This window comes from Apaloderma vittatum, unplaced genomic scaffold, assembly GCF_000703405.1.
Source record: "Apaloderma vittatum isolate BGI_N311 unplaced genomic scaffold, ASM70340v1 scaffold4356, whole genome shotgun sequence".
NCBI classification, from domain to species: domain Eukaryota; kingdom Metazoa; phylum Chordata; class Aves; order Trogoniformes; family Trogonidae; genus Apaloderma; species Apaloderma vittatum.
Window position 1 is genome coordinate 25,333 of NW_009719830.1, and position 22,161 is coordinate 47,493.

General features: G+C 42.2%; 1 protein-coding gene across 1 annotated transcript; it reads right to left on the reverse strand.

Moving 5' to 3' along the window:
• Positions 1-3,480: 3,480 nt before the first annotated feature.
• On the reverse strand, positions 3,481-11,902 carry TIMP3 (TIMP metallopeptidase inhibitor 3). Its single transcript, XM_009870776.1, has 4 exons — positions 11,813-11,902; positions 5,441-5,552; positions 4,624-4,745; positions 3,481-3,992 (listed from the first exon to the last, which is right to left on the reverse strand). Exons 1-4 carry the CDS (start codon positions 11,900-11,902, stop codon positions 3,795-3,797), a joined length of 522 nt encoding a protein of 173 aa, XP_009869078.1. The 3' UTR covers positions 3,481-3,794.
• Positions 11,903-22,161: the final 10,259 nt, after the last annotated feature.

Genomic DNA, 22,161 nt, shown 5'->3' on the forward strand with positions numbered 1-22,161 from the left:
CCAAGTAACAAGTGATAGGACAAGAGGAAATGGCCTCAAGCTGCGCCAGGGGAGGTTTAGATTGGATATTAGAAAAAATTTCTGCACAGAAAAGGCTGTCAAGCATTGGATCAGGCTGTCCAGGGAAGTGGTTGAATCACCATCCCTGGAGGTATTTAAAAGATGTGTAGATGTGGTGCGTATGGACATGGTTTAGTGGTGGACCTGGCACTGCTACGTTAACGATTGGGCACTGTCTTAAAGGTCTTTTCCAACCTAAATGATTCTATGGAAAAATATCTATAAATAAGAAAGTTAACAGCAACAGCCTAGAAACGAGCTATGCGCTTTAAAAAGTTCTTCGAATAATGTTGCTATATCTAAAGCATGATGGGGGTGGAAGCTGTCATCCTGCACACGTCGAAAGGCTGTGCTCACATGAGCTGTGCCATTGACACTTCCTCCACCCTTAGGTTACGGGGTGAAGTGAGGGGCATGTCAGAGGTGACAGGAAGATTTCTGTGCTGCTGCAAACCATTGTACGCTCCACAGCCTAACATTTTAGTGAGAACTTCACACCTGCCTCCTCACATCTCCGTGCCTGATGTTCCCACATACTGCATGGGCTGCTGTAATGAGCGAGAGAGTTTTGTCCACGGGCAGGCAGAAGCGACTTAGCAAGGCAGAAGAAAGGAGAGCAGATAGAAAGGGAGAGAAGTCTTTCAGCCTGATTTACAGCCTGTTCAATCCATTTAATGGGTCCCTCTCAATTCAAGGGAGCCTTCAGTCAGGTTCTTAATGTAAGCACAAGCTAAAGCTTAGCCCAAGAAATACATGTCCCTGATAGCATGTACAGAAACAAAATTAAGAAGCCTCCCAAAAGAAATGTATTTTTACTGGATTCTTCCCCCTCCTTTTGGCTCCACATTTTTAAAAGCCTTAACAACTGTTTCTTTACACAGCAAGGGGAAAGATTTGCTACCAAACCCCCACCCTTGTCAGTCTAGCTGTCTGCATCTCAGAAATATTTTACCGTCTGCAGTATAAAATGGGAATACGCTTCACTTTCTGGTAATGCATCTGCTGTTTTGTTGTTTACAAAGCATATAGCTACATTATATCCTACTTAGGGACAAAAGTCCTCATAGTATTAGAATGCAAATATTTTCACAATAATTTGAGTGCAATACTGTGATGTCTCAGCTACCTAAATGAATCAGTGACAGGTAAAATACGCAGAGCTGCAATTTAATGAAAATTCAAATCAACACTTCACTGCATCGAGGGGCATTTTCATTTAGCCTTCCAAAGCCATGAAAAACAGCTGCGGCTCAAAGAGACGTCAGCTTTACAACATCGCTTTGAGCTCAAGGAGGGCCATCTCCAGCGATGCCGACTCCACTCGATGCAAACAAGTGAGGGTGGCGAGGCTGGCTCCACTCTGCCCTCAGTGACGCCCAGGGATTTCGTCAGCTGTGCCCAATACAGATTGCTCCACTGTGCCCAAAGCCCAACCCTGTACTTTGCCAAGAGGGGCAACATTCTGACCCACCCCCCATACTATGACGGGTGCTGTAAAGCACTCTGCTCTCCCTCTCATCTCCAACCTGTAATTTAGGAGTAGTCAAAGGGAAGAGGATTTGGGAGAGTGTTCCAAGCCTGAATCACAGGAAAATCCAATAGACTTGCAATGTGTTTTGTGCTGCATTGCCACTCAGAGCAGCTGAATAAAAAGAATACACAGCAGACTTAGGCACCTCTTACACCAAATCTTTCAAAATGCCCTTTAAAGTTCACGTTTAAAATGAAGCCACGCATGTTTTGCTGCAACAATTAATCTAGTACATGAGGCATTTCAGGGGATGTATGTCTGGCAGAGCTCTGGTAGCATGCAAGAAATGTAAAAATGCATCAGGTACCACCTCAGACACCCTTTCCTTCCCATTTGGCAAAGAGGGCCCAAACAACTCTCCAGTAATTGAGGTCACTGACTGTAAAATGCTTTATTGCCCCGAGTTGGAATCACTGCAACACTTTTTTCCTGCTGGTGGCAGCTCTGCTTTCTAAGTGGAATGAACTGAAGATATATGGAAACTTAAGATAAATAATCATAATAATACAAAAATGAAGTTAAGCATAATCTTCTCCCTGCCCAAGCCCTCCCCATCCAAAACTCAGTCACCCATTTTGTCAGCACCCCTTCTTTACCACCATTAAAACTTAAAATATTTTTATTTGATAAGAAAAATTATATTATAGTTTTCTTAATAAAAAACAAAATAGAACGAAAAAAACTTCTCCAGTCAACAGCAAAGCACAAGACAGTAAGGCTCCCCCTCCCACATCACTGCAGGACGTGGTATGAGCACATGCCCAGAGCTACGCTTTACAGTGCCTACAGGGAAACACAGCACTTGACACAGAAGGAATCCTCTGGGCAGCTGAAATTTTACGATCCCAGCCAGCACTTATTAGGAGACCACTTTTTGTTGCCTAGCCCTCCCCAACTTCCTTTCGCTATATAAACAAATGCAGCCAGTGTAGCTGCAGGGGAGGAACCCTGCTGCAAGAAGGTTCAGAGGAAACGATGACTGTAGCCACTACGGCACATACACTGGAGCTTCACTATCTTAAAAACAACCCACTGTCTCGGAATGTCAATATTTCTGTCTTTAAAACACAAACAAACCATTCTTTTGTTTATAACACCAAAAAAAAAATCCATATCCTGTCAAAAATAGCTTATGTCATTATGTGTATATACATCTTAGTTCAGCAAAACACTATTTTGGCAATAATTTTTTTTTTTTATAATAAGAGCTCTAGCAAGTCTCCCCTTTCCCTCTTCTGTGTGATTGATTTACAGTTGGCATTTTTGCATCTATTTGGTTTAAGGTGTTTACAAGCTGGTTTTGCTGTTGTAGCTAAACTGCAAAAATTTCAGGGGCCAATGCTGCTCAAAACAGGATGGCACAGCACTTCATCTGTCTGCTGTAGGTGGATTTACTTCCCTGAACATAGGGGATGGGGCTTTTGTTTTTTAAACAACAACAAAAACACAAAATACTCTCTCTTTAGTTCTGGCGAAAGTCAGAACTTCAAATGTGCTGTTGTAGGACAATCAGTCAACAATGCTTCTACCAGATTATGTGGTCAGACACACCAGGTGAATTCTCCTGATCCTGGAGTAAATCACACTGCCAATCACTCCCACAGAGGAGGATTTCTCTCGGGTGTAATTTTTTCTACAGTATAGGCTGAGTTTCTTTTCAGTTTGTTTCATTTTCCAATCTGATTAATGAAACCTGTTTTCCTTCAGATAGAATTGCCTACATACTTTCAGCACTTAGTGCATGAGGAGGGGTGACAGGAAGCCAGCGCATAGAAGAATACAGTGCCTACTTGGCACAGTTTTTAGATTTTTGTTTTCCTAAAAAAATAGAGATTATATTGCTACAGCTAATGATACATGTAAGAGAGCAAGAGCTCTACTTTTTTTCTTTTTTTTTTTCTTTTTTTTTTCCTCCCATTTTTCCCTCTGGTGTGCAAAAGTAAGCTCCCAAATGTCATCTGATCAAAATGAGTGGTATCAAAATATGGAAAAGGTGATTACAAATTCAGTAAGGTAGCACAGACTTTTTTTCTTTTCTTTCCTTTTTTTTTTCCTTTTCTTTTTTTAAGTGTTCGAAGTGCTAAAATTTGCATGAAAACAGGCACTAATTTCATTGTCATCGTCATGATCTGGTAAGAGTTAGTGTCCAAAGGAAGATCAGCCACAAGTAAGGGAGAGGGGAGGTAAGGAAGGGGTAGCGTGCTCAGGGATCTGTGGCATTGATTATCGTTTTATCTGGAGGCGCCCATCCTCTGTACCAGCTGCAGTAACCTTCCACCCTCTGGATGCAGGCGTAGTGCTTCGCTTGGTATCCCGAGTGACCGAAGTTGGAGAGCATGTCTGTCCAAATGCACTCATTCTTGGAGGTGGCAAAGCAGGGCAAATAGTAGCAGGGCCTAATCTGCAATTGTAAAGAGCAATCAGGTAAGGCTACATGGAAAAACAACATTATACAATATGCCTTTTTACCAGAGACAAGGGATTCAAATTTCCAGTCCCTCAAACCTTGTTTACTAACCCAAAATTCAGCCTCAGCTCAGTAAACACATAAGCATGTGTTTAGCTTCACAAGCACAGGTAATTCCAGAGTCAAAAAGGCTTTTCAGGTACAGGAAAGCTGAGCTTGTGTCTATGCTTTTGCAGGCCTGGGGCCACGAGCAAAAATCTTAGTGCCAGTGCCAGGCTGTGAGGTTTGAAGCACTCAAAATGTTTACACATGGAAAAAGCTGGACATACCTTGCCAAGCTTCTGCTACCTGATTTTGTTCACTAATGATTCTGCATGGATTCTGAAAGACTTCCCCAACCCAAATTAACTCTAACAGGGCATTAAAAAGACATAGACTCTGCATTTTTATTCGATTATTTCCTCTCTGATCTCAACACTAAAGCTGAGCTTTACTCCTTTCCTCTGAAAATTGTCCTCTGTTTCTCTTCCTGGCTGTTCACTAGCATCACCGGTATTACCAGCCATGAAAAACAGAATTCCAAGATTTCAGTGTCTTACCACTATCTAATTAGAGGTGCACATACCTTGCATCCACAGCCCAGATGATAACGATGATTCAGTCCCTTACGCTGGGATAAAGTCAGCCGGTCCCACTTCTCATACCAGTTGCACAGGCCAGTGTAAACCTTCCCTTCATACACACGGCCTTGAAAACAGAGACACGGGGACAAGTTAGCACTTCTCAGCTCAAACGCTTTTCTTGTTTCCTGAGATTGCTAATGCTCTCAATATGTTTGGCTTCAGTCACTGTTCAGCAACTGCTTTCTTTTTATTAACTGGTTCAGGAATCTCTGGCCGGCAAGATTACAACGTTTGTGTAAGTTAGGAGCGTTGTGCCAGCTGTAAGCACTAGCGCCAACAGGCAGGTGAGCAATGCTGTGAAGCTCCTCTCAACAAGAGAGCAAAGGGAATTAACACCTTGACTACAAACAAGACTTGGCAACTGCCACATCTCTATCTCCCTGCATCCCCCTGTTTCAGCAGCCTGCATTTCTCCAGCTCATTACAAAAGGGATCTTCCATTTCTGGCATAGCCAAGTAATAACCAGTTCCCAGTGACAGATACGTCAGCTCAGGTATGAATTGACAGCTGTGGACTGTCATACAGCATGTTTGTCACAACATTACTGGGTATAAGAGATACTTTAGGAAAGAGACAGAAAACTAGAAAATGGTTATTACTCTCAAGTGTTAAAGAATACTGAACACCAGAATACTATTGGCCGTCTTAACACTTGGGAAGCTGCGTATAGCACTGTCTACACAGCTGCCCATGTCCTTAGCAGATGTATGTATAGAAGAGAAGAGATTTTGATTATGAAGAAGTACACTGTCCTTTACCTGTGATCAGATACTGGTATTTGTTGACCTCCAGCTTGACTCCACAAAGACTCTCAGAGGCTTCTGTGTAGATGTACTGAACATGTGGCATTATTTGGAAGCCCCTGTACATCTAGAGAAAGAACAAAAATGCATTAAGTCACCTTAAGATGACAACTTTTTACTCATTTAAGTTCTTTACAATCTACATTCCTAGACTGTGGTGGTAAGCAGTGAACTTTTAGTGTTTACAAGCGTGAAGGACTAATAGCACTAGCTGAACTCTGATGGAAGTCTCCCCACCAGATCTGCTGGTAAAGCAGAATGACCCACCTGCTAACAAGCCATTGCAATTCAGCACAGGGACCACTTTTCCCCACTCGCATTAGTTCCAGTGGCACTGAGTGAGAAAAGTGCCAGCACCGCAAGCTCTGCCAATATCCTGAACATTTTTTTCCCTTACACAGCTCATAATTAGGGAAAAATTAAATTAGTTCAAGTATGGACTCTTTCTCCTTCATGTGATCTAAACGATTTCTTCTGAACTAAGGGAATTTTCTTTTAAACAATGACTCTATTTTCCAGCGTTGCTGCTGTAAGAGTTTCAGACCTTTGGCGCTTGATCTAAGTCATCAAGCCAGACACCTCCTTCTTAAACGCCTAGCATACGCAACTCCTGCTGACCTCAGCAAGGATTTAATGTTTCTCTAACTAAATGAATGCAAAAATAGAATTTTACCCCACCCTCTAAAATTAGCCCAGTACAGTCATAAAGAAAATATCATGTATATATAATTCCTCTACACTCCTCCTTTTTCAGTATCTTTCTTACAGTTCAGTTGAGTTGAAATGTGAACCCACAGATTTACTGGCAGTTGGATTCAGTCAGAAATTAGCATGTGTCCCTGTCTGACCTGACCTTACTGCTGCAATTCAGGGAAACTCATGCCCACCTGTCAGTAGCATAATGAAGTTTGTGCAATGAAACAACCACTGCATGTATACACTGGACCAAATAAAACATCCTAATTTTGAAACATTGAGGACGATTTTCCTGAAAATTTCATCCTTAAAATTTGGTTATCTTTTCAAAGCATTCTGTCTTTCTTTCTTCCCCACCAACTGTATGAAAGGCCAATGTTTAAAAGTTAGAGGAAAACAAGAAGACTCACAGAGAATTACAGTTTCACAGCATTTCCCAGCCTATCCTCTCCTCTGTCAGCTTTATTGATAGAGAACACATTCACATTCAGTTTAACTATAAATATTGAAGTGAGGCAAAAGAGGAAAAGAAGTATCAAACAATCCCAGAGCTATAGATCCTTGCTGCTGTGTCACCTAAACCGTAGTATTCTCCTCCAGGCTGCATTCTATTTCCTGAAGTCCCCTACTATCCACGGGTATTTCACTATTCCCTCACTCCCTTTAAAAATAACAAACCTTTTTCTTTCTGAGATAATATCTGTTGATTTAACAAATTTTATGCTAGGCTCAGATACTGCATATATATTTAAAAAACCCTACTAATAATTCTGCTATGCTGAGAGGTCAAACTGTCTTCTGGGCATCCACAGAATGTCTGCCAGGTTTTTTATCTACTTAGTTATATTACCCCAATCAGCATAATCTTATATCAGTATCTCAACTCAGTAACAGCACTGCTGTATACAGTAAAAGATACACTAAAACATTTGCATTTTCCAGGCTTCCTTCTGCACCCAGCAAATATGCAACCAAAGTGGGTTTTTTTAATTAATCATGCTGTATCAAAAAAAGCTCACAGACCATATTTGTGTCTGTAATTGAGCAATGTCTTTCAGTGAATATGGAAGAACTAAACTTTGCCCAATCTCTACTTTATCCCTGCAATTTTCTTGGTATAGGATCATCTACTCAGATTTTCCAACCACGATCAAGATAGCTGGAGATCTAGGTTCTGCCACAAGCATCGTATCTGTCCTTGGATGAGTTATTTACCCCTCAGTACACTTGTGTTCCTCATCTGTAGAACAGTTCTGCTTTGCTTCCCAAAGGTACTGTGAGGAAAGGCACACAGGTCACGTGTCTGGACCCCATTCCAGTGAGTGTCACACCAAGAAGCTATGATAACAGTATCTAAGTAGATAAGACTAGCTAAGATAACAGCCAGGGCTGCCCAGTCTCCCCAGGCAGTGCGTTATCTACACTGCAGAGAGCTGTACGCAGTGCATGTGCAGTACAAGTGACCCGTCACTCAGAGTACTAAGCTCTACTAGCCCAACTAGTGTTGGGCTAATTAAGTATCTGTGTTATGAAGCCTGCATGTGCCCAGGCACACTTTGAGCCCATTCTCCCCCTTGCAGAAAGGGCTATAAGCTAGACGAATCATTTCTCTGAGAAGCTGCTCAGGCTCTTCCTACAGGACCATTACGGTCGTAACTCCTCGCATCTTTTGTGCCATCAAGTTCAACATGACTGCCTGTGAAGTAACTGGTGATGCTAAACTGGGGTTCAGTTTTCAACTCCTGGACCTAATTTCCTGTTCACACTGCCATCAGGGACACCACTGTCAGTGTTGCTGATGGAAACATGCTCAGCTTCTAAAAAAGCACTTCAGCTCACCCCCCCCAGAGACCCTCTTTGATGCTAGCAACTGTCACACTAATTGACCCAGCGGTGGGGCAGACCGAGTCATCTTCTGATGACTAAAGAAAATTCACCATGACCTTGGTTCATGCATTAAGAAAAAGAAAATTTGGTCCTCTACATATGTCCTCTTTCAAAAGAAATAAAACAATACCTTAAGTGTTATTTTTGGATACACAAAATATCCTGGAAGTGCTTATAGACCAGTAAGAAGAAAACCAACCATAAAGCTAGCCCCTCTCTTAACTGCTACCCTCGGAGTCCTCCTGTCACCACAAATGCATATTTTCAGAAGCATAATGACAGGGAACAAAGTATTAGCAAGCGTCACGTGGTGGTGTCTACCAGTGCCACTCTATTTCCAGCTGTGTCAGCACTCCCCTTAGCAGCCCCTGTATTGCCTATGAAATGCACATACAAATCCTGTTGTGGTTCCTGCTGCATGATTAACTTCACCCTGTGATGCAATGGTCTTCCCTCTGTCCCTCCCATGTGAGGTTGTACTAGATACCAAGGCTTGGAGTCATCTTGCCTAACCTTCAGCTACCTAAAATTTTGGAGCTGTATACGAATGAAGCACCCTCTCTAGTCAAATGTCAAGAATGGGCAGCTCCAGAACACCTCAGTCCATCCTAAAATAGCTATCTACAACTGGTGGACTGAATTACACTTTGGTGGTTCCTGCCTCTCTCCATTCACAATCAAGAGAGCAGGAAAGACTCAACACCTCATTTCAGACTGTCTAAAATTAAACTAAATTAATCCCACTGCACTTCTTCCCTCTTGGGACTATCACGTTTCACCCTTTAGACTCATTTTACAGATTAGCAACAAACCAAGGAAAGCTTCCTTGTCTCTGGCAGCCTCTGCAGAGCGCTGCCATGGTCAACCAGGACTGTTTGTGCACATGGAGTAGAAATATCTTATCTCCTTGTTTCCTTCGCAGTTTCCTAAAATAGGTTCAGGCCATTATCAGAATGTACTGCATCATCACAGAACATGTGCAGAGGTTAGATCAGTCCTGCACACATTTCTAATATGTGGTCTTGAAATATTCTTCAATTATTTGAGAAAGTAATGCGGGGAGGCACAAGGCCTTTTCAGACAACAAGGCTGAACACTAGAGAGCCTGGCACTGTTCTGTGCCTGTGGCCTGACCTCGTGCTCCAGCCCAGGCCCCAAGCTGGCTCAGTTGTGAAATTCAGCAATGAGTTCAGGAGTGCAAGAATCAGCCACAGCAAACTCCAAGGAACCCAGGAAAGAAATACAAAGATTGTTTGTTGCCTTTTAAGGCTCTCAATGCTTTTCACAGGCAATTCAGTACACACTGATAGACTAAATGGTTTGTTTATTTTTTATCTGCAGGTGCAGACGGGTTTATAGGTGGCCAAAAAAACACTGACATGGTACTTTTATCTTCAGACTTGTTCCCATGCAGCTGTGCGGAGTTATAGGCCTCCTTAGTTTTCTTTTCAGCAGGCGGACAGTCAGCTTTCATTGGGGCAAGCAAGGCAGAGATTTGCTGCACCATTCTGAGCTCCCCCACTGCATGGAGCTGAATCCCTCTTTATACTAAGTCTCTAAAGCTAAGTAGAAAGACAGCAGGGTTTAAAAAAACAAACAACACTTGGTTTGTTTGTTTATTAAGAAGTATGTCCTCCGGACATTCCAGCTCTACTGAGCACTTTGACTGCTTCAGGTTCCTTACTGCCAAAGGTCACAGTTAAATGTGCAATGCAGCATCTCACCAGCCCACCACCGATGTAGCAGGCATATAGAGGCAGTCTGACCAACAGACGACTTCCACTTTAAAATTACTCCTGCTTTTGTTGGACACCCAGCTTCCTAACAAAACACTGTGAAACTGCTCCTGCAAAAACGCAATTGCTCCTTCGTGCTCTCGGTACGTGGACATTGCAGATTATCATCTGCCATAAACACCCTTGTCCTGTGCTGCAGAATAACCTAATGAAAACAGCCAGGACAGGCTCAGGTGTCTTATTTAAAGATTGATATGATGGTGTCTATTGACAGTCGGGTGGCTGCTTCTCCACTCAACATGCTCATCTTGCCTGGGCTTCTGCTCCTGCCATGCCAGCAGACTCACAGAAGCCTTTTCTACTCCTAGCAAGGACACTGCTCCAGGCTCCCATGTCAGAGGAGGAAGGCTTAAGGCTGCTCCAGAGACCTCTGACACTGCACCTCACTGACTGACTATGGGGCAGGCTGCACCACTAGCTAGAAAAGAGGCTAGTGTTGTGGCTGGTAAAGAGTAGTAATTCATTTGGGGGACTACTGTTATTCTAAATCCTCAGTGGATCCTGCTCATGATGGTACATTAGGAAGCACCAAACTCTTGGAACAGAGTAGCAGAGGAAGCAGGAGTCCTTGACAGAATGGCATGAAATCAGAAAAAAAAAAAATCGATGAAGTCACTGCAGCACATGTACGTTGTGTAGTTTTGTGAAGTGGGGTTCGCAACGGGACAAGTATACTTGCACACAGTGCTGCAAGCCTGATGAGGATAGGGACAAACATCTAAATTTAAGAACAAAACAAGTGACAGCATTGTCTCACAGTTGCCAACATAACCAGGTGCCTTCTTTACAAAAACAAGTCAATCAACAAATACATATTTCCTTTTGAATCTTAAAAAGGAATTTTTAAGATTAAGGAAATTAGTAAGCCCAGCACCTAATGCACTTACTCAAAGTGCAAGCATTCTACTCTAGTGGAAGAGCCATGCCAGGAACAGATTTGGCTACGTGTGTGGTTTTGCGACAGCTTATGAAACAGGCTTTGAGTCTCCTCCTCCCAGCTTTGGTGCTTAGCTATAAAATGCCTTATAAAGAGAGTTACTGTTACGAGGCAGGCAAGTGACTGTTTTTTTCTGAACCTTTACTTTGTCTAATATGTTTCAGATTTCTGCAGTCTCCGCCAAGCTTTTCCATTCCTTTTTTTTTTTTCTTCTTTTTTAAAGACATAAACCAGTCTTATGACTGGAATGCCATAGCCAAGAAAAACAATCTAGGGCTGATTTTTAGCATTACATAACAAGGGTTCAGTTTAAGAAAAAAAAGCTGAGCCCAAAGCAGCAGGTTGAGTGCAGTTTGTGCAGCAAAGAATTAGATCTCTGAAGAGACGAACTAGAGAACCCAAGCAAGTGGTGTAGGAGATTTACCTCTTCTCATCTTCAAGTCCATACATTACAGCACTTCTGAGCTGATGATACTTGAAAGTTAAAGTGTTTGGTTTATCTTTACATAGAGACTTCACTATACAAATTTCATTTGTTCTGTACATCAGAAAAAATGCCATCAGTCTAACTGGTGGTCACAAAGAATGCAAGGAACGAAAAGATGAAAGGTCACTCTCCCCAGGCTGGCAGATCCCTTACTCGCACCACATCTTGAGTTTAATCAAAGTGCTGCAAGGAAAAGCTTTCACTTCCACAGTCTAACATCGCATATGTTGAACACAAGCAGGACTCTAGTAACTAGAGAAGCCCATCAGACATTTTTACTACCAGAAACAGTAAAAATAAAGGAAAAATTCAGGTATTCAGCACTGTGTGTCAGGAATGACCTCTTCCTGCTCCTCTCCCCTCTCCAGCCTAATTTCTACCACCTACTGGTTACCTTCCATTCTGGCTGACACATACAAAAAATTGAGGTGCTGTTATTTTAAGTGTGCAAACTCTTTGTTATTACATGTTAATTAAATTCTTTATCATCTCTACAAGCCTATGTGAAATGTCTGCAAACATACCTTCATCTGCTTGACTGTGTATCGCATCGTTCCAAATGGTCCATCTTTCATGAGCTTCTTACCCACAACTTTAGCTCGGATCACTGTCATAAGAGAGGAAAAATACAACAAATTATAAACAGCTTTATACAACATCTAGGCTAGACCCTCCACTTCAAAAAAGCCACACAGATAAATTGTTCTGTAAAATAAAACAGAACTCCAGTCCAACCTTCCTCTCAATTTATACTAAATCTCACACACAACGAAGGCATGTAAAATGGGATGCCAAAGCAAGTATTTATTTAAAGGAAATACAGTTCTGCGTGAAGAACAAGAACAAGCATTATTTATGTTGAAATCTCACTGAAATCTGCAAAGCAGACTATAGCTGGGACCAAGACAGATTAAAATATTTGCACCAAGCCACTAGGATGAAGTTCATATTTAATATCTTAACTCTCAATGTATAGAATGACGTCCAGCAAGATACTACTTTCAAATTGTTCTGAGGGTGTGCAATGCAGCTTCTCTTCCTCAATAACCACAAAAATACAGCACACTGGAATATCCACTATCTGTGGATTTCACTACAGCTGCCACCTTTCAGATACCACCAGGCTTACTCAGCTAAAGCCCATTCTGCCAGAACAATCACATCACATTATACAAGCACCAGAAGTGGCTTAATTTGTACACAGGCTGCAGAAACTGAGATTGGAGAAAAACAGTCCTGGGAAGAATAAAGTTCAGTTAGAAAACCCCATATCATAAACATCACTCATCCAAACAACAGGACAAAAAAACAAATCAAACCAACCAACCAAACAAAAAAAACAACCAAGGAACTCCAAATTCCATCAATCAAAAGAAACATCAAATGTATAGTTATACATAAACCCACAGGAACCCCTTTTTTCATGGAAAAGGAGATATCAGCGACTTTTGCGTAAAGCTTGCATCTGTACCCCACCGCAAACAACGCACCTCTGTGTCATAGGTGGCCCAATGTCTCCAGACTACTGAAATCCAGCAACTAAATCGGACAACATACATCATTTCCTCTCAAGACTATGAAGGTCCTGATCGGAACTCCCTGCACAGGACAGAGTTGCTTGCTTTGACACCAATCTTTTGCAGCATTTCATCAGTGTTTTGTTGAAGGTATCAGATTAATCCATCACAGAAAACGATTCATTAAAAAGCAGAAAGGCATGGAAGGGAGACAAAGAGGTGGAGGTACTCCTTTGCAAGCAGAAAAATACACTGAGTTATTATTTACAATACAACACTATCTAAACACAGTAATAAAGTTCAGGGGCACATTTTGCTAGGTATATAGAACATTAAACAAGCACCTTATTGCTTCTTTGCTCATTTAAGTTTAAAAGAACTGTAGAACCCCACTGGAAGAAATAGGAAAAAGAGAAGGATAAGTTTTTGTTCACTACCTAGGCTAAATTAATGAGGCAAAAAAGCTTGTCCCATCTAAATAATCTGAAGAACAGATTTGAAGGAAGAGATAGGTCTGGTTATACACACAAGCTCCTGGAACTTGTTCCATGAGCATGGTGTGGAATGAAGACAAACTCATTCTGCTCTGATTTATATCCTGTGCTTCAGTCAGACTTGTCAAATAAATTTTCAACTAGGTAAGACAGTCCTGCTGGCTTTGATTCAAAGGACCAACAAAACCTTCATTCATTCAGTGTAAAACTTCATTATTTCTTTTTTTTTTCCCCACAAACTTCTATTATCCAATGGCAGTAAAAGCCAGTACAATTTTACTGATTCTTCTATTTAACAAGTTGTTCAGACTTTTGATTTACTCTCCTCTTCAAAATTTAGTAGCTACATTGAAGCATGTCCTTGAGAACTGCAAATATCTTAAAAGAACTAGGTTCTTCCATTTGTTGCCCCCAGCCACCCCAACCATCAGTGAAGCTACAAAAAACAGACTGCCTGGGGACAATTTTCTTTAAGGCTTTGTGAGTTCCAGAGCACTTCACTAATGCTGGAGACTATGGAAAAGGGTGTCAAAAGTCTTATCTTCATCTGTTGCGTATCTGATACACTAAATTTGAAAAACCTGGTGTTTGCCGCACACTTCTAAAACCAACAATGAAATCTTATATCTTATCAACAATGATAAGCTATATACTAAAAGGCAATATTGCAAAACACCAGGATTTCCAAACCAGAACACAGTTAGCATAAAAGATGACAGGCACATTCCTAATTGCTGACAAAATACCTAAACCCCCATTTTCTTCAAGTACTTCACTGCTAACTTGGCAGCCCTTTAAATACCAGTTAGAGTAGCACAGTTACTTCAGAAAGAAACCAACTTTGATTTATGGACTAGCCAACAGCTTCACCACCGGACCAAAGATTCAAAACATGCATCTACACCAGCACATAACAGCATCCCAATTTCAACTAATGCTACCTTTGCGAGCAGGTAGAAGGATCTGTATTTTCATATTATTGTTCCCCAGTAAAGTTAGAGAAGAACAACCAACCTAGTAAATTCATCTAGCAAATAAACCACAAAAAACCTTAGTGTGGCTCATCACTTTAAGCCTTTTGTAAATGGGTCAAGCCCTCTGTAGCTCAGATGCTGCCTTTATCACCCAAATAGGGATTTTTCTACATAAGTTCCTTCCCTCTCTGAAAAGCTAGGAACAAAGAACCCATCCTGCCTCATTTTTTCCGTATTAAAGGCAAAGTCAAGCTGTTAAGCAAGGAGCAGAAAATACTCCGATTTAAGCCTACCCCCTGTACTTTGTGAGGCCAAATTCACACCCGCTGAGGATTAGATGCATCTGGGTAACTGGAGAGAAATGCCTGACGGACAGGACTGCTCAGAGGTTGCTCTTGTGCATCCAACTCCACCACCCTAAGCCTCCTTGCATGAGAGCCACTTGTAAATCCGCCCAGAACAGAGCTCCAAGCTGCACATCTGCAGCCACGTTTCCCAGTTCCTATCTTTGCTCCTTCAAACCGCCGCTCACCAGTTAAATCGCTGGACCACTCTTTGCACCTGGGTCAGAAAACAAAGAATATGTTTCCTAACTGAGCGGGTGCCATGCATACTTGCCAGAGGAATTTTTTGCCCTCTGCAAATTATCGGAAATTTATATTTCTCCTGCAAATTTGGTCCGTGCTATGTTAACGAAGTCAACTGTTTATTTCTGAGGACTCCTACTCCGTGAGCAGAATGAGGCAAAAGGTGCTGTGACTGCTTCCCTGAACTCCTTTCTTCTCCCTGAAGCTCTATTACAGTCCTTCTATTACTGCTGAGAAACTTTATCCCACACAAGTGGTCACCAAAATAGCTGCATATTTTAAAGCCACAATTTCTTTGAAGTACTGCCTATGAAAATACTCCGAGATGAATGTTTCTCAGTACTTTGGGGTTTCAGGTCGGGTCACTTTGTGGGACTGAGGCAGTTGGCAAGGTCTCATGAGTGATTTGTAATTATTTATGAAAAGTTAAATTAGATGAGGATATAAATCTTGATAAGATAAGCATGGCAGCCGTGCCATGATTCAAAGAGGAGGAAACATATGCGCTGCTTCTCAAGATTTGACATGATTTAAAAGATGAGGGAGAGAACAGAGAGAAAGAAAACCGGATATTTAGTTGATATTCTAAAAAAAAAGTAATTAAAATAACAACCTGCTGTGTTTGAGGGTTCAAGAAATACATCTAACAATGTATCACAAAAGGTTAATATATTTATTTCTCTTCCCTTCCCTTTTTTTTCTTTTTTCAATGTAAACTAGCTTATTGCTTAGGAAAACAGAGATGGCTCTGATTTGACATAAGTATAGAGCATACAGCACCTTGTATTTCATTGGCATGTGCATGTATACACATAAAAAACCACATCTTTTCCAAATGTCACTCATTGAGGTTTTATAAAGGCAAACAAATCAGAACGGGCACGGCAGAAAAAGGCTCTATATGTACTTTTTATTTGCCCAAATATCTAATACTATCAAATATCTAATACTATCAAGTACTCTATCCCTTACCCTGTGGCCATTTTCTTAAGGATTCATAGGAAAAATAGGCCTAAAGGTAAGATATGAAGCAGAAGAGGACACTGTCTTTACAGCTGAGATAGGAGAAGGCCTTCTGAATTTCATGAGGGAAGGAGCAGACAAACAGAAAATGACCAACGTGAGGGAAGCAGACGTGAAATTAAGACAAGCATTTGCCAAGCTGAGGAATCACCATGGTGAAAAGACTTGTAATGACCAAATCATTTCATCCAGGAATACTCTAGCTACTACATGGGTACCAGCACTTCTACCCAACTGAAAAGCGAAGGCATCAACTGCCTTTGATCATCCCAGCCCGAGTCCTTCATCGGGACCAGCCACTAGATGGCGACACTTGAACAAAACTCGCTTTCCCTTTACCAGAGGGCAGACGCGAACAGCAGGTATGCCAGTTTCATGCCCAACTACACCATGAGAACCAGATGCTTTCACGCAAGTGGGCTGGTTGTCATCCATAAACAGCATTTTAAGTGGAGGCACACACCCTTGAGAGACCAGGATTTGCTCCAAACCCGCTTCCCTTGTGACCAGTTACCATGAATGGCTCAAGAGAGCAACAAATGCTACGCTTCTCATTATTGTTTCGAGGATTTAGTTTATTGGTGTGCAGTATGAGTATTTTTAAGTGAGAGGTTTGGCTGGCATGCCTGCTCATTGCATTTAAGCAAGTGAAGGATGTGGAGGATTCATGTTGTTTACTAATGGAGACACAGGGGACAAGTTATTCTCCTAGTACATTCTTTCACATCCAAAAAGTGGCGAAATAAAATAATACGGGGAGCAGTCATGTGTCCAGGAGGCTCAAGAAAGGCTCCTTCTATCCTGAGGCCACTGACTACACTAGGAACTGGACAGCAAAAACAACCCCCAACAGAACAGTACACTTGGAAATTGTGCCTTAACACTAGACACAGGCCATACCAAGGAGGATGGTTGCCATTTTATCCATCCAAAGACTATACAAGGGCTCACTTCCAAGAGCAATTTACTGAGAACTTTTTACCAACTTTACTAGCAGCTCTCTCATTCAACTGGTCTCACAAAGAACTCCTTACTGTGTTAGAACCTGCTAGAGGGCTCACATCACACAGGGCTACGGCAGCTGGTGTGTTTAAGTCTCCTGAACATACTTAGCACACTACTGAGGTATTAGTTTATTCTAGCATTTATGGGGGTGTCTCCTAACCCGGGCAAGGCAGGATGCTTTGAAACACAGATTTTCTAACATTGGCGCCATCAGCGCAGGGCTGCTAAAATGACAGAATTGCTGTGTCTATCTTGCTCCCTCTCTCTCATGAGCTGTACTGCTTTTCCTCTGGCTGATCTGTTTGTAATTACTACCAATGCTCTTAGCCTCCCTAAAAACAGAGGACCAAAGCTACAAGTGGACTCTGTCCTTTGGACTGGAAGTCTGGTCCAGCTATACACAGCCTCTTGGGAAGTTCGGTTATAGTGCCTAGTGGCTGTATCAGCAGCGAGTAGGGCTTGCTTTGGAACAGGGAGAAGAAATCAGCCTCTCACCCATTCCTCCACTTCCATAGTAATGCAGAACGGAGAGAGAAATGCTGATTAAGGACTCAGGGGTGTTGGTGGGTGACAAACTAAGTATGAGCGAGAAATGTGCAGCTGCAGCCAAGAAAGGCAGCCACATCCTGGGCTGCATCAAAAGAAGCGTGGCCAGCAGATCAAGGGAGGTGATTCTCTCCCTCCGCTCTGATGAGAACCCACGTGCAGTACTGTGTGCAGTTCTGAAGGCCCCAGTGTAAGAAAGACATGGACCTGGTCAAGCAAGTCCAGAGTAGGGTCACAAAGTTGATCAGGGGACCGGAACACCTCCCATATGAGGACAGGGTGAGAAAATTGGAGTTTTTCTGCCTGGAGAAGTCTCTGGGAAGACCTTACAGTGGCCCATCTGTACTGAAAGGGTGCCTGGAGGGAGAGGGGGAGGGACTCTTTATCAGGGAGTGGTGTAGTAGGACAAGGGCTAATGGTTTCAAACAGAAAGAGGGATAGGTAGACTTTAGATATTATGAGGAAAATTTTTTTCATGAGGGTGGTGAGACATTGGAACAGGTTGCCCAGAGAAGTTGTGGATGCCCTCTCCCTGGAAGTGCTCAAGGCCAGGTTGGATGGGACTTTGAGCAAACCAGTCTAGTGGGAGGTGTCCTTGCCCATGGCACAGGGGGCTGGAACTAGATGATCTTTAAGGTCCCTTCCAACCCAAGCCCTTTTATGATTCTGTGATAACAGCAGGAGATTAATGAAGAGGGAGAAAAACAGATGGAAGTCTCCAGTCTGTTTGATGATCTGTCTGTACTGAAAGTCACCTCGTCCTACATAATCAAAACAGAATTCTTTTACAAATTAGAGTATTCATTTGAAGGCTTCTCGAGAAGTATGAGAAGGCTGAAAAAAAAACCAGAGGAGCCTTCTTGTCATGTTCCGTCATGACCTCCAGCCAAAGCCACAAGAGCAAACCTCCTTTGCTTTGTCTTGGTAGAAGCCAAATACAACTGTGCTGGTACACAGTTCCACCAGAGAATCTCATCAAGAAAGCAAAGAAAGGTTGTGAAGTAAGAGGTTCACTGCTGGCTGCCTTCCTCTCATACCCCTCACCGACAATCTAGCTCCCATTACTGGCAGTCCATATCTTGACCTGTTGCCTCTTCAGTGTTCTGAGGAAAACTGACCGAGTAAGAGCAGCTTCTTGACACCGATCACCTCTACCAGTCAGAAAGTTGCCACATAAATATCACATTGGAAGAACTTGTGCTTACTTCAGCAAAGCTGTTGGAACATTTTGACTAACAAAAAAATTCTAAATAAAAACAGGAAGGCAAAACACCCAGGCATCTTTCCTTCCTATTTTCTAACCAGAACTGTGACATTTACTTTTGGCCTTTGTTTTACAGCTTCAAATCACTTTCCCCGTCTGAGGCATGATAAGGCTGTCTGAAAGCCACTCAAAAAAGTGGAAGGCAATTAAATGGCTTCACTCAGGCCCAAGCTCTGTTTAAAACAACTGATCACAATTATACTTGCTAAACATTAACCAGGTTTCTCATCCCTGTAGATTTCCTTGTCACTAGGAATCTGTTTGCACAACATGCTGTACTGCTTGATTTCCAACTCTGCAAAATAAGGAGTGATACAACACTTTCATACAAGACTATGATTGCATCAGACCTCCCAACACTTCAAAAAGTATGAACTGCTCTAGAAGGGCTTTACCTGGGAGAAAGCTAATCCTCCCAACAAGACCACAAATTAAAGACATAAGGTTGTATAAAATAAGTAGAATATGCTTTGTGCTTGGCATTTCATCTGTATCTTATTAACTGGATACTCTCTTTCTGATGGCAGCAGCAGCAAGCATTTTTCTCCTCTCCATATGATGCATCTGACTCTACGGAAGCTCAAGCTCACCTTGAAATACTTTAAAATCAGAGAGAAAGTAGAGGTCTCTGTTAGATAAGAAACTGCAAATTCTCTTCTAGACACTTCATTCAGGTTCCTATATACAATTTGGTTGAAGTATTTTCAGCTGCCCAGCACTGTACCTGCATCTAACCCCTGATGTCATCTCCTTTGCTTTCCCATCATACATGGATACACTGTTGTGAGGATGGAGGAAAGACTGAAAGAAGGAGGAAGAAAGGAGCAATCAAAAATGCATTTGTATCCATTTACAAGTAGACTATTTTAGATCCATGTGTAGACGGTATGTTTCATGCCAAGGGAAACTAGTTTCAGGAATTACCTTGTGATAAACACAGGGAAACTAAAGGAACCAAAAAAAAAGAAAAAAAAAAAACAATGTCTGTTGTTACTAGCTATTACACCTACTAAACTCGAGGAAGCCAGGTAGGCCCAAGAGATTAGCCAGAACAGGCACCGAGTTAGTTGAGCCATGGAAGCTACACACATTACTGTAGTCTCACAGTTTGCACCAAGAAAACATTATAGGTTTGCTATGGATGTATGCAGAGAAACTGCAGACTACCTAACGAGCGTGCCTACAGCTTTGAAAAACCTCCAGTAAAATAAAAAGATAAACCAAAGTCATTCCTTCCATCTAGCCATTTCTCTGACTCCTTTTTGGCAGGCTTTTAACTTTCCATCTAAATATTTTTTAACTAGTTGCTGGAAACTAAATTCAGGATAGAGGCAACAGGCAGTAAACAAATATCAGAGTAAGGGAAGGAAAACCAGTGCAAGTGGAGGGAAGGGAGTTTCACAAAAAGAGTGCAGAAGAGAGGCACCCTAAATCTCTCTCCAAGGCATGCTTTCAGCAGAGAGCATTTTGTCTCATTTTGTGCCACTCACAACTGCCAAAGAAACAACTGCCTTCAGCCAAGGTTAGCAGAGTTGGAAAGATGCTTGACAAAACCAACACACAAAAGAACTTCCAAAGCCAGTTTACAAAAGTGGATAAAAATAACAAGCATATAACTCAAAGTTGGTCAGGCAACGCTCAGCTCAAAACACCTTTACCATTTTCTTTCAGTCTACGTAAGATTTGTGCAGTAAGATTTAACTCAATCCTCACTTCCAGATCAAGTACTTCTAGACACAGTACACAGAGGAGGAGAAGAAGCCAGGCTGAGATAGACAAGGCTCTGGTTTCTCATAGCTCTTTGGAATTGTTGGAAGGAGCCACAGGTCTAAGCGTTCCACTCTGAGAATACGGCAGAGCTGAAGTGAGACCAATTAGGGGCAAATGGAAACCATATGCGATTTTAATGAAACAAGGAGCTGGTACACATGACTTACTGCTGCAGGAGCATTTACTGCCTGAAAGGAATGTGCATCTGGCATTGATCTTTTCCCAAGCCATCAAGTGAGCAGTAACATGGAAAGCAAATTGGAGCACATAATGAGAGATAAATTGCCTAAAGAAGTGCAGTTAGGGGAGCAGCCTCTGCAAGGAGAAAGCACGTCCTTTGCCTGTGATTTAGTGATACAGATGCAAGCGAGGCTGATCTTCCATTTCCACAGATCATAATAATAAACTACAAGAGCAAGTGCTAGAGTGATTAAAATGGATTGAGTGGTATTTTAAAGAATCTACTACAATCACAGAAATCCCATTCTGATTCACATGGGGCAGACTTTTACTCCCTTGCGGTCACAGGCACTGCTTAAAGAATGAAGTACTGCTGATCATAAGCAAGCGTAATACACAGCCCTAAAATGAGATGTCTGTTGCTGCAAGCATTCACATGATTTGAGGCTGAAGAGGCAGTGCAGACATACCCTTTCGTTCCATTTTTTCTTTTTGACAGCGAATTTCCTAGGAAGTTTCATTTCTGCTGAGAAGGAAAATTCCTTAGCCTGCAAAGCTGTAGATAAGTTGTTCTACTTGGATATGGCTATTCCTTCTGCAAGCTGTTGTGTTGCAGCTTGACATCTTGGTGGAACAAAACCACTATCTTCACCAAGCACTCAAGAGGCTGTTCGCATACATCACAAGAAGTGGGGAAAGCTGCTCTGATACAGCACTCAGTGAACGTCCAGGGCTTGAATCTGGTAGTGCTACTTTACATTGCATCTAATAGTGAGACATCCGCAAAGCCAGATAGGTAGAAATGGTATGGCTAGATATCCTCTGTGGGATATCCAGAGTTAACAGTGTAATATATTCATCGCTGTATTTTTCAAGGAGGCAACAGAAAAATCTTGAGTCAAATCTGTCTACTTATCAATACTTATTAGGCCTTAACCCATCACACAATCCATGAACACACTGGGAATTCACATCCAAATGGCCCAACAGCAGGAGGAGGACAAAGAGGAAGGGGAGTGCTGCTAAAGAGGACATCTGAAAGCAGTTTTCTTCTGCTCATTAGAAATAGGGCAGCTCTGATAGCCCATATAAACCTTTCAAAACAGGGAGTATCAAAAGCCACAGTCCTGGCACTCCCTCCTCCAGCAACTTCAGAGGACCCTCCTTGCTTCAGCACCTCGCCCAGCTGGGATGGGTGCCAGCACTCTGCAAGGAGGCTGCACACCACTAATCACATGGTTTACACTCAATTTTGCACGTAGGAGCTAGAGAGGAAGAACTGTTTGGGAACATGTATAGATTTCAAGGGTACTGGGTGGGCCTGCAAATTCCTTCCTGCATTAGAAAACTTACATTAAACTGATAGGATAAGCAGCTGTCCACGCCAAAGCGGTATACATATTTAACCAGGTCAGGTCTATATGTGCTGCTCTGCTGTTCCTACTTGCACTGGACCTGACAGGACCTAGCATTAGGCCTGCCAGACCTTGGAATTAAACCTGCATTCAAACAA

Excerpts from the sequence above, each read along its gene's own strand:
- TIMP3 (XM_009870776.1), bottom strand. The coding sequence starts at position 11,902 with ATGACAGTGATCCGAGCTAAAGTTGTGGGTAAGAAGCTCATGAAAGAT. Across the intron at positions 5,553-11,812 it reads ACACAGTCAAGCAGATGAAG|ATGTACAGGGGCTTCCAAAT; the intron begins GTATGTTTGCAG and ends TTCTTTCTCTAG. Across the intron at positions 3,993-4,623 it reads ATCTGGGCTGTGGATGCAAG|ATTAGGCCCTGCTACTATTT; the intron begins GTATGTGCACCT and ends TTACAATTGCAG.